General features: G+C 34.4%; 1 protein-coding gene across 2 annotated transcripts in view; it reads left to right on the top strand.

Moving 5' to 3' along the window:
• Positions 1 to 2,219: 2,219 nt before the first annotated feature.
• LOC105384445 (protein singed wings 2) overlaps positions 2,220 to 13,535 on the top strand; it is a 94,976-nt gene continuing 83,660 nt past the window's right edge. For both annotated transcript variants that reach the window (XM_038115410.2, XM_048622833.1), the window contains exon 1: positions 2,220 to 2,407. In XM_038115410.2, coding sequence (XP_037971338.2) covers positions 2,401 to 2,407 — 7 coding nt within the window. In that variant the 5' untranslated portion in view covers positions 2,220 to 2,400. The remainder of the gene's footprint in view (positions 2,408 to 13,535) is intronic.

Genomic DNA, 13,535 nt, shown 5'->3' with positions numbered 1-13,535 from the left:
CAATAGATGTCGTATCCGAAGCAATTTTCTTAAATAATTTGCCATTTTAATTTTTTCACCTCTTTTGGCCACCTCCGGTTTCCCGACACGTTTTTTTGAATCGTTCCAAATGTGTGTTTGTTTAAAAGAATCTATGTTTCCTAACTGTAAATACTGTTAATGTTTTGTTGCTTTACATATTGTTTTGATTATTTTATTGAAATAAAGTAAGATTCGGACACAATATGCAATTAAAAATTTATAGGTTTAGCTTTTTTTTGGGGTAAATGCCTCTGGGCTGATGGGGTTATTGCCTCTATTGCGGCGCAATAGCCCCATTTCCAGAGGTTCTAAACATTTTATGTTATGATAAATGTATTTTATACACTCTCGAGCAATGAAAAAGTTCCAGAGACATTAGCACCAAATTACTCCTAAACGAAAAATACTAGGTTAATGACGCCTTCTGCAATATTGAAGAACATTCAACAGCGTATCAGAATTAACATTCTTAGATTGGTAATCCAACTAAAACGTAAATAATTTGAATATGAATTAAACTAAATGTTTTAAAAAATTTGCGTCATTTGGTGTCGACATTATAAGGTTGTTATATAGAAAATAGTCATATAATAAATAATAAATAAAAAAATAGTCATATTAACTGAATGATCCCACTTGTTTTTAAAACTCTAAATAGTTTTGTAATGATTTAATTCCGTCAGACTCTAAAAATGGTATACTTACTAATTTAAAGTTGTGGTTTGATTGCAAATTATAAAAAATATGCTTTTATACTTTATTTGTATTTGTCATGTAAGTATTTATACTTTTTTAAGTCCAATAAAGTATTCATAAATAAAATGTTGAGCACCCCTGGAATCTTGGATGGGGTAAATGCCACTACAAGAAATTAGGGTGTGTAGGCGCCATAGCTCCGAAAATTTTTGATCAACTAATTCTCCTTAACTAAGCGCAGTATTTAGTTTACAAGCTAATAATTAGCTACGTTAATAGTAAATCTATACATTATATCTACTTAAACTTGTAAAAAGCTCTTCCAAGCACACAAAACTAGTGAAAGAGGCATTAGCCCCGCTAGGGGTTATTGCGCCTAAAAATCCCATTTTTTGTAGAAACGTCGTTTACACGTAGAAGATATTTAAAATTCTTCAAAATTGTATAAAATTTCCTAATATGTATCACAAGTTATAGCTTAATAGGGCGTATAGTCTGTTTGTTATGTTCAAATGAATATGAAAGTAAAAGTATTGTGGCGCAATGGCCCCGGTTGACCTTATTGTAATTTGTTATTTATCTGGTCATAAAAGAGCTATTTTCCGGATAATCAGACCTACAGGCTACAGAGGTACAGAGAGCTTACAGAGCATAAGTGATGAAAATACACTTACTACCTACTTACACATACTGCTACTTTTTCCTTTCACTGGTTGTATACATACCTTCCTTTTCTTACCATACTTACCATACCTTCTTCTTCTTCTTCTTCTAGTGCCTCTCCACTACTGGAGGTTGGCGGTCAGCTCTGCATACTCCTCTCTATTCATATATTAAAGTTACAATGAATGAAATGAAATGAAATCGTTTATTTTTTCGACGTAGAATATTAGAATTACTTGTCAATCTAGTATAGTGTTATCTAACAAATTGATATGCAAACAAAGGGTTACGAGGCTACACACAAGCAATGAAAAAGTTACCATAATGTGAAAGTACTTACCTATTACCAAAGTACTTACACCTAAACAGAAAATAATAGCCTAATGACGCCGACTGCAATATTGAAGAAAATATTAGCAACAAAAAATTTAGATAATATATGTTGATACAATTCTAAAACTGTTTTCAAAAATTCAGGTAATTTGGTCGCCAGTGTGGGCCCATTTTGTGAGTGGAACTTTTTCATTACCTGTGAGTGTATTATCTGCACTAACTTGTATCACGACGATTTTCAATACAACTCATAGATCCTGGAACGAAGTATAAGATCAAAACGTACTGAAAAAAGATTTTTGCGGTTCCCAATAACTTGATGAAGTACCTATAGTGAAAATTAAAAAGCCTTCTTATTAATTTTCACTTTACTTCATTTCGGTTACCAGCAAATGCCTAGTTACGGGTTATCAGATTGGAACTGAGATCAGAGCAAATATGATTGCTGGTTGGAAAACTCGGAAAAGTCACGTTACCATTTTCAGTTTCAGTAAGGCTGTGTCCAGCGAACGGCGCGCACGGTTTCAGGGCTGAAAGCTTCAGTTTTCGCGAGACTCGCCTTCAAAGTTTTCGAAAAAAAAACTGCTAAGCTTACTTTTGAATTTGCATATTGAGATATAAAGTAAAGGTTCAATTTTGCTGATTCATGAAGTTTTTAAATAAATAATCAGTGAATTGAAATTTAAGATGCAAGGTGAGTGTGTTTAATGTTTATGGAGATGAAATGGATTGTTTGAAGTTGCATCCTTCCCATAACAATAATAAACATTAAAGTTAAGTATATTTAGGGCATTATAGTAAGGCAAAGGGATGTGACTCAGAGGGTCATTTGGAACAAATAGGGTTCTAGGACTTAAAAATTTACAAAATACCTAACAATTTTGCTCTAGAAACATAATTTTACATAGCCTAATCAGATATTATAAAGAAAAGCAGCCTTTTCCCGTCTCTCTGTATCTATTACATTGTGTTCACAACGAATTGCGGTTCTGGTTATTTCATTAAGCTGGAGTGATTTAAGAGGAGGGTTTATAAATATTTACTTTTTATCCCAGAATTGCCACGGGAAAACTTTTAGGGCGAAGCGAAGCTCAAGGGAAAATGCTAGTTGCAAATAATCATAAAACAAAAGTGGTCCTTAATCACCCCCTTTCGGCTTCCTATACCTTTTTTGCAACACCCTGTATTGTATATGCAAGATTAACTACCGTCTTCTTAATAATTGCTACTGTATTGGTCAGTTTTCCTGATAATTGTAAATCTTGTTAGGGATAGTTATCGAGGCAATGCTAAACGATAACACACAGTTTGAAGGTCGGTGGTATGATTTCATGTAAATTGCTTAGACACGACGTTTTGCTTATTCCAGGCGGTCATTCATATCCATAATTTATAGATTTTATAGTATTATACGTACACAGGATGTTGCAAATATGTTCAGTATAAAATTGGTGTGGGGACAATTTAATATAAAGTAGTTCAGATAAACTGTGTGAGCCACCTTATATTAATTAATAATTTTGCTAATGTATCGGTGTTGGTACGGTCTTAGTAGGTTTCTTTCGTGCACCCCGTGTTTATTCTAACGATAACCTGTGGCTTTACTACCACAGAACATTAGCACCGAGCTGCAGCGTCGCTAGCCTTTCCAATTTAACGTAACTTGTATGTATCTGACAGTTGTATGACAGGAAAATGTTCGGTGGTGGTAACCCCACTGGTAATTGATACGATGATACGTCACTTGAGGACTAATGAGGACGTTCTTTTCGTGTACACCAATTTGTCCTAACGTCAATGTACTATTCTCTCATTAGTTCATTAGGTAATTATAAACAAACACTGTGTCATATTAGGGCGTTTATAATATTTGGACATCCGAATTATCTTTTTACAAACACTAGAAGAGACACTTTTAAGAAAATAACAAATTCTATTCAATTATACCGGAGGCAGGGAGAAATAAATGGCATCTACTTCCTACTTCAAAGTAAGCCTAATAGCCTCCTTCGAAGAATTACTCTTGTATTGTATAATTTAAACAAAGAACCGAAAAACAAAGACATCCCCAATATGTTGTGCACGTGTCGAACTCCTGTCGGTAAATAAACACACGCACAAAAGGAAAAAAAAACTTTCTCGCCATTTATTAGTTGCAATAAATGGTAAGAAAAAATAACCCTAGTCGTAGTCGGTAAGAAATGAGGAGCTTTCTGAAAGTTCAGAAAAACCCGCGCCAAATGCAGGTCAAGCCAATAAATAAAAAAGTTTTTTTTTCTTTGTATTTTTTTTCCTCTAGATGGAAAAGGCTAAGGGCATTCTCCCATACTGCCTGGTCTTATTTAATGTTGTCTCATATGTGATTTCGTTCGAGTCTTTCGTTTTAAAATAAAAAAGGTTTTTTTTATTATTTATGACCACCATCTATGATTTAGTAAAAAAAAATGAGCTGTCTGTGTGGTCTGCCATTGGTACGGAATACGAAATAATTAATGGATGTGCTACTGGAAGCCCGTGAGACTGTGAGACACCCTGTGGCGCAGAGGCTAGTTACTAATCCTCATCTCTCATTTAGGATCACTTTACCAAACGTTAAACGTATTTAAAATTGTAATTAAATCAAATTTTAAATACTTTTTGTACTAACTGACAGACGTTTGACAGGCTACTAAATAAGTTAAGGGTTTGGTGAAATTCCACCTTAGAACTTCAAGTTTAAATTAACCAGTGGGGCTACCGCCACCGAACATTAGCAAGATTAACAATTAACAACCTTAAGCAGCGTCGCTCGATTGTCATATCATATCTGACGTAATTTGTATGATCTGACAGATGTTCGAGGGTCTGCTTATGGATTATTAATTGCTAATGTGTCGGTGGTGGTACGGTAGCAGAACTTAAGCCATCAAATAGCGCGCTGAGATTGGCTTAATTGACATTGAGCAGGACTTAATACTAAGATAATTTTACCCTAATAATTAAGTACTTATTGGGTCTTACGCCGATTGCTACTGGGAAACTTAGAAAGGTAGGATTTATTATTCCCAACACAGTTAATCCTAACTAATATTATAAATGTGAAAGTAACAGTGTCTGTCTGTCTGTCTATTACTTACGCCAAAACTACTGAACGGATTTGAATGTTTGGTATACATATGGTCTAAACCCTGAGAAAGAACATAGGCTACTTTATCCCGTAATTCCCTCGGGAAAATTTTTAAGGCGAAGCAAGCGGGAACATCTAGTTTAAAATAAATCTCCTTTCCATCTGCACGCCAACTGCAACCAGTTATAAATAAGTAGAAAGTGTTAATGATGAGTAAAAAACAATGGCTAGGTAGTTGAGACCGACAGTTTAGGACCAAGGTTACCTATATCCATTAGGGATATTCAGAAAAGTGTAAGAATACCTTCCTATGAATATGTTTTAAAAAAATAAAAAATTCTAGTAAGACTTGACAACCACCAATGTACCACGTAAAGAATGTGATTATAAAATATTCTCGTGATTATCAAGTGCATTCATGTTTACCCGAGGTTATGTATATTGACCTATGTATTTATGTATGTCTTACAGAAGATGTATGAAATCCGATACTGTATACAATTTCTGGGAAATGTAGGCACTCAAATACAATTCCTGAAAACGTCCGGAAATGTGTGGTGTAAATTATAAATACCTATATACGACACATTTCATAGGAAATATGCGTACTAGGTAATCTCATACCTAATCAATATAAATGTGTTAATAATTAGGTATTTTATACATTTCCTGTAAAATGGGTAATGATGAATTTCACCATTGAAGAATGAGGTTTATCCGAGTATAAGTCGTTTATTTACTCAAGACGAGAGTAAGTTACGTAAACTTATTCTTATAAAAGGGTGAGGCCCATTGATGCATAGCGTGGTCGCGTCGCGTCGTCGTCGCGTGCAGCGTGCGTTGTCTCAAAGTAACTTAAGTACTTACATAAAAAAATGGCAGCGTCGACCAATGGGGTATTGCCCTAACCTTTATTCTTTATAAAGGTTGGAGTAAGCAATCGATGCACTTTGGAATAATTCGTAAATAATAAAAAACAACTTAAGTATGGCCAATAATTGTAACTTTAATTTTATAACTTAATACCATCAATCGGTCACGATTTAAGAGTTAGCATAAAAGGTATATTTTTATGATATTTGCCTCCTAATGTCACATCACATCGTTATCAAATAATGACCAACGTTGTGTAAGCACCTAATCTTTATTACCCATGGGGTATACAAGATTACCTTTCATTACAGATGGATAATTAGATGGTTAATTACAGTAATTATAACTACGATAGCGTTAAGAAACTAACTTTTTCATGTTAAAGGATATCTAGACGTGCACATTTCATGCTAAATGAATAATAAATTATCAATAATAATGTCTATCTATGTCACTTTATTATGTCTATCTTTTGTAAAGTTAAGAAGATTTTAACTTAAAAAAATATCATAGAAAAAGAAGTGCGACTCCCTCCCCACAGATAAACCAATATGTAAGGTAACGGGTCCATATTCCGAGGTAAATAACAACATTTGAAAGTAAGTAAGAAAAATAAGCATTTGTAACCATCAATATTGATGTGAAATATTGTCTTCTGTAAGAATATACGTTAAATTTTATATTTCCTAACACAGATTCATTGATAACACATTTATTATACTTAAAAAAATATAATTTATTACACATGTCGATTTACTCTAATACCGAGGTAGGATTATGGTTTCTTCCATATACCGAGGTAGCCTGTTCCATATTCCGAGTTAGTCCTGTCAGTGGCTCCATGAGTGTGGCCATGAACGTAAGGAAATTACAATCGAAAATATGGATATACTTTTTTAACCTTAAAGTACTCCAAATAAATTTAATTATTCTAAATAGTAGTTGAAAATAATGAAAAGAATTAAATACTCTCCATTTATATTGGTTTTCGTGATAATTTCTATTATTTATGTAACATTTTCATAATTCATTATTGCAACTGGTAACATTGGCTAGAAAAAATATTCATAATGCTTCTATGATGTTCTATGGACTTTTCCAAGCGATTAAAAAAAAATAGAGTAGAGATGGGGTAAATTGATGAAATAGTGACAGTAATCGAATATAATCGATTATTGAACTCGAATGATTTAAACATTTTTTACTATAGTTTTTATCTAAGTAAGGTCTAAATTTTTTCCACGATATTTTATGTTCTTACTTAAATGTTTAAAAGTTGATGATACGTAATAAAAGTAGATGTGTAAGGGATGAGGAAAAGTATCGAATACTTACATAAGCACAAATACCTTACTAATTTCCGATGAGTACCTAATGTATTTACCATAAACGAATATGATTATAATAAAAGTATCTACCCAGGAATCGATCCAGCATCGATTATTTTTTCATTCAAGCATAGGTCGGAAGCAAGGAACATTGCACTAGGTACATCTCTATGGCGCATGCGCGCTGGACTGGAGGCGCGCCGGCGCCATGTTCAATTTTCCGCCGAAAAGTTTGCCGCTATTCTTTGAAAGTACTCGTATTTATGTTAAGTCTTTACATTAGAAAACAAACATCTTTTATTAAATTATTATGTTTTTATTTGCAATATGCAATTGGAAAATCGATAAGGTAAGCTTGTGTGCGAATTATTTTAGGAAATTACGTAAAATGGAAATATTTTTATGTTTTTATCAGTAATTTGGCATCAGTTTAGTTACTAACCTAGGTTTTGTTCTAGCGTTTTCGTTTCTAAACTCACTAAGTTTTGTGAAAATGGGTACCTACTTATAAGGATAAGCTTAATTCTGTCAACTATCCATACAATTTACCTACTTACTTTATTTTTCAGTGACAACAACAAGAAAATGAAAAAATCAACCAGACCCCTAAACCATACATGAAATGCAGTATACAGGACATTCATTTATCTGGGAATTCTGGGATAACAATATTACAACGGCCATCAGACCACGAAGTAGAAGGATAATGGAAATAAAATACAGAAATGAAATTAGGCAATTGTGTATATAAGTGTTATAAAAACTCAACCGTCGTGTGTGTTATTTTATTCACCCAAATAAAGTTTTACGTCTACGTAATTTTTTTCTTTCTTCTTTTAAAAAGAGTAATAAGTATAGTACTCGTATCTAGTAGTAGTTTCGTAAAGTCAGGCATATCTATCCAGACCCCTTTTAAATTTAGGAAGAAAGTCGCTAATTCATCTTGATTTTATGGTTTGATTGATGACGGCATCGGATGACACTGCGAAGGTGTGATGTAGAGTCATATTCCGATTTCCGAGGTACCTATGTAAAATGTAAAATGTCATACTCCAAATTAGGGGTTCAGCAAGTATTTTAATAATCCATATTTCGAGTTATCAAATTATCGATTTAGAAACAACATAGATATGTTACTCAAATCATGCATAAAATATTGGTAAAAATATGTATCACTTACGTTAATAGCCATAAAATAACACTGTTTTTTATCATTTCAAATATACATACTAAGTCAAGGTTTTCTAGGTAACCATGATTTTTGCGTCAACAATTATCGTGTCATATTAAGATTCCTAGAGGATATTTTGTACCGCCGAATTAGGTTATAAGCTTGTCACGTTCATCATTATTATTATGTAATCAAGCATATACTTCAAATGTTATTATTTGTAAAGTTATAAGCTAAAAATCATGACATAGTATTTTTCCTTATACCGAGATTTAGGAACAACGTATAAAAATCAGGCCCTTATACCGAGGTATTTTGTTTTTGAGTTTAAAGGGGTTAAATTAGTTTAAAAAGAGTTAAAATTAAAATTTAATCTAAGTATAAGAATATAATAAACTAAATATAAACTATTTACAAAGTTGAACGTCGTATAAATATTAAAAAACACAATTATGAAATATGGCTGGCCTTACGTAAGCCGGGTCGCGTTTGTATGAAAAACATGGCGGCATCGCCCACACGGCACATTACATGAGTTTTTAGTAATTTTAGGCAATTTTAAACATATTTACTACATCAAGTAGTTTCAGTTAAAGATAATGAACGATTAAATGTAATTTTAGAGTATCCAAACCTATTAAAATGAGTAATAATCATGAAAATAAATATAACTCGAAATAAGGACGCCATTTTGAATACCGCGATATATGGACCCGTTACCTTACTTGGTTTTTTTGGGATGTATTAGGTAAAGCTTATTTGTGATACCCCATTTACACTCTCGCACGAGCGGCGAGGCGAGCGACAAGGCGAGGGGCGAGGCGCGAGTGTGAACAGACGCTCGTGGCTCGCCTCCTCGCTCGCCTCGCCACTCGCGGCGCTCGCGTCCGGAGCGGTTTTTGGGGCACGAGTCAAAGGAGCTCGCGTCGAGCTCGCGTCGCACGCGAGCGGGTGTTTACACTCTCGCGTCCGCTTCATTCTGGCTTCTACATCGTGCCGCGCAGGTTGTGTTCGTCGTCATATAATTATAACGTAGTGTTTTTTCCTCAGTTGTATAATGCGTTGGTCGCAAGACGAAACATTTAATTTCATATAAGTTAATATTTCAATAAAATAATAATAATGAAAAAACACTAAAACGTAAGAAATAAAAGCAGTACTTACCTGCTTAGATATATTAATACTGTCACATAGAATAGGTCTAAACCATGTCTAAACCTTAAATTATTTCTTACGTCTTAGTGGTTTTTTGAAGTAGTTTTTTTTATCATTATTTTATTTTATTACTTATTTATACTTAGTTTATTTGCAATAATTGACAATCAAAATTAAGAAGCAAATGATACCTATAAGTCCTACTAGTCAGTAGTAAACACGAAGTAGTTGCTATATACCTACCGTTGAGGAGTTCCCTTGACTACCTTCCGTTTCCATCATCAGATCAGCTCAAGGTCACCATCATATTTTTTTAATGTTAAAAATATAGGTAAGTACCTATTTACTTTCTAAATTTCATTAACTACAATCGGTTAATAGGTACCCAAAATGGAAATTCATAGCCTGTTTTTAACCCTTTACCCACCCTTGGAGGTGGAATCAAAATTTGAAAAAAATGGGACCACATGGGATCTCAACCCAATAGATAAAAAAAAGAATTTTCAAAATCGGTCCATAAACGGCGAAGTAATCGGTGATCATACATAAATTCTTTATTGTTGCGGCTAAAACTTCGACGTCCTCCATCGTTGCTAGCTCAAAGACAACTGAACTCTGCACGAGAGTGTAAACACCCACTCGCGTCACACGCGAGTGGGTGTTTACATTCGCGCCTCCGCACGAGTGACGAGGCGAGCGAGGAGGCGAGGGCCGAGGCGAGAGTGTAAATGGGGTATGAAATAAATATTTATTCATTCATTCATTCATTTAAGTAAATGTCAACATTCAATTTGCCATAACAAAATGCGCCCGCCCGCCCATCAGAATACTATAAAATTATTACGCAGACATGAATAAATTTCATTATTTACTATCGTTTATTGGAATACTTATTACATTATTCATATAATATATTCATATATTCATTTTGTTTTTTACAGTAATAAAATTACAAGTAGGTACTTTTTTTGTTAATTTTAGTAAATAAAAATTGCGAATAATGTTTCAAAAGGCAGATCGTCTCGGCTGGTATGCATAAATATAAATATCTTAGCCATGTACCATGTAAAACTTATTATACTAAACGATCAATGAAAAAGTTCCTGTGAGAAAATCACTGAATCACTCCTCACATTTGTAATATTTGTACAATGAAGTAGTAATAATAGAGTTAAATAAAAATAAATAAATAAAATAAACGGAAAAAGGCTAGCTTAATGACGCCTTCAGCAATACTGAAGTAAATTAAGAGCGTATTAGATTAACGTACATTTTGTGTAAACATTTTAATCAAATGTACCTACTTATAAAAAAAATTGAGCCCATTTAGAGTAGGCAATAAGTGGACCTTTTTCATAAAATAAATCTTACTTATAGCCTTATTACTTAATACCCATAGCCAAGGATAATACGTACAGAACAGCAGCTGATTAAAATAAATTGTTACTAAGAGCTTTGATAATTGGCCATAATCAGCTTATTCCCGCTATCTGTATTATTGAAACGGGAGCTTAAATAAAGTTGTTCAAAGCTCTTATGAGTACCTACCTAATGCTCTAGGAAAATTTGAATTTTAATAGCACTAAATGTAACAAGGGGAATACATATTTTTTCGTAAACTTTATAAACCATACATGCGCTATACTGTGTTATAACTGTACATTATACAGGGTGTTGCAAAAAGGAAATAGTGAGCCGAAACCAGCATGTGCAGCATGTTATATCTAAGCCCGAATCTGAAATCAGAATTTCAAAATTCGCGAAAAATACCTAATAAGTGTATTTTTTTTTCTTATTTCAAAAATATTTTAAGTATAAGAAAACAACGATAAAACGAATTGTTTTTTACTAAATCATTAATTCAACTATTTTTCATTAAAATAAGATAACAGTTTAACCAGTATTCATTTTAATGCTTGTTATCCACGTAGGTGAAACCTATACTTACTGAAGTTTTCTCTGTCGTCATCATAAAGCGTTATGAGGTAAACAGTATCACCTTTCATACGCCCAAGCAATTAATTAGGCCTGGGTCTCCTATTTTATGCTATATGCGGCGTCCGACTTTGACGTAAACGTTTCGATCAACTTCCTACGGCCTACCTACGGCGTCTACGCGCCAACGTCGGCGTGTGAGGGAGACCGCATCAGTACATTTCTATAGTGAGCATCGTGACGCGGCCTACGGCGTGACGCTGGACGCGAACTACGGCGTAAATAGGAGACCCGGGCCTTAGAGAGTCAACGTCATCGGCCCTTATCTTGTAGTTCTTGTACCAAGTTATCAAAACTTCGATAAAAGTAATAGGTAAATAAGTGGTAACTAAATTGAAAATAGAAAAACTAGTAATACATATACTTACTTTTACGTCATATATCACAAGTGAACGGCAGACCGTTTTTGTTGTTATTTTTTTTGCCAGGAGTGGGGTTTTATATGAAAAAACCCTGAAATCACACAATAAAAGCATGATTCGCTGAAACACTGTTCGATGATGGTTAAGAATTAAGATGGTTAAATAACCGACAGAATGCTTGTCCGATAGCACGGTTCATTGAAAGCACAGTGGACGGTTGATTGAACGGAATAATGCTTCCCCGGGTCTCCGGCTAACTTGAAGATTTAAGGATGTTTCCCTCCAGTGCCCATTCTGTGTACAAATAATCTAGCCAACGGCATCGTTAAAAGCCCCCGAGATGCAACACTAAAAGTAGCATAACTGTTGAACAGCTAATACGATTTCGATAAAATATGGCCGAGAACACTCGGGCTAACATTACCTATGACACAAAAAACTTACTTACTTACTTACTCCCCTGGCTCAGCGACCCGAAGTGGATCTTGGCCTCCGACATTAAAGTGCGCCAATCTTCTCTATTCACTGCCAATTCTGACCAGTCGGACACTTCCAGCTCTTTCAGGTCTTTGGCGACTTCGTCCTTCCAGCGGTATCTCGGCCGCCCCACCGGGCGACGCCCAGAAGGTTGACCAAGATATGCTTTTCTTACGGCTCGATCCTCTCCCATCCTCTCCACATGTCCTAGCCAGCGGAGTCGGGAAGTAGACTCCGCTAAAATGACACAAAAAAGCAAATCGAAAATCGGTTCAGCCGTTTGGGACCTACGCTACCAGAGTTAGATACACACAAACACCATAAACTTACAACACCTCTCTTTTCGTCGGTGGTTAAACATATAAACGAAATGAGCCTCCTTCAAAACTGGACAGTAGTTATTACCAAAAGATTGGCAGGCGGATCAGAGGTAGATTATACTTAGTAACAATACAAATGCAGATAAACATCGAAAACGAAATCCACATTAGATAGTATCCACAAGGCCCTGATCCTTTTAGATATTATCTAATCGGTCAGAAATTAACATTAAACCATGATTATTAGTTATCATTCATACTAACGTGAGTAAATCCTGTAGGCGGGAGGGAGAGTATTTTATTAATAATACCAATTATTATGATGAGGTATCGATTCTTAATCTTAAGGAAATAATGTAAAAACGGAAACTTACTGAAATTTGTTTCTGTCACTTCAGAATCGCCCTGTAATTAAATGACTTTTATAACAGTAAAATTAATGAACCGGACTTAAAAGCCACCTGAACAATTTACTTAATACCTACTTGGATGTTTTTTTACAGCAAAACACAAGGATAAATTTTATTGTTGGCATACAGATAACCGACGTGTTTGCTGCGCCTTAACATTGTTAGTAGGTATAATGGCTAACAGATTTCGATATTATGCGATCCTTATGAGATCGCCAGATTAGATTTGGAATAGAGTTCCCCATTCAGCATTATTTGTTTACTTTTTGGCCTAGCTTTAACGCTAAAGCTTGAAAAATGTAGGTAAGTACATCAAAGGGCAGATTTTTCAACAGTCAGCAGCAAAACATCAGAATTTATTCCCTAAATAACTTTTATCTGTCATATGTATTTAAAACACACAGTATATAAGCAGTATATGTATGTGGATCAAAGTGTGACCCTCAGACCCAACTTGGCATCTACCTTAAATATGAGGGCCTGATATAATTTATATTACATACTTTGAAGAATTTAGCTGTCTTTGAAATTCACTTTTAATCAGTTTCTAGTTTTCTATTGGCGACGCTATAAAGTAGCCTTAGTAACTCAAGGGAGTTACTAGGGCTACCTAATAATAGGGTTA

This window comes from Plutella xylostella, chromosome 8 (genome assembly GCF_932276165.1).
Source record: "Plutella xylostella chromosome 8, ilPluXylo3.1, whole genome shotgun sequence".
In the NCBI taxonomy this organism is placed as follows: Eukaryota; Metazoa; Arthropoda; class Insecta; order Lepidoptera; family Plutellidae; genus Plutella; species Plutella xylostella.
Note: the sequence above shows the minus strand (reverse complement) of the source record. Positions and strands in the feature narration are given on the sequence as shown.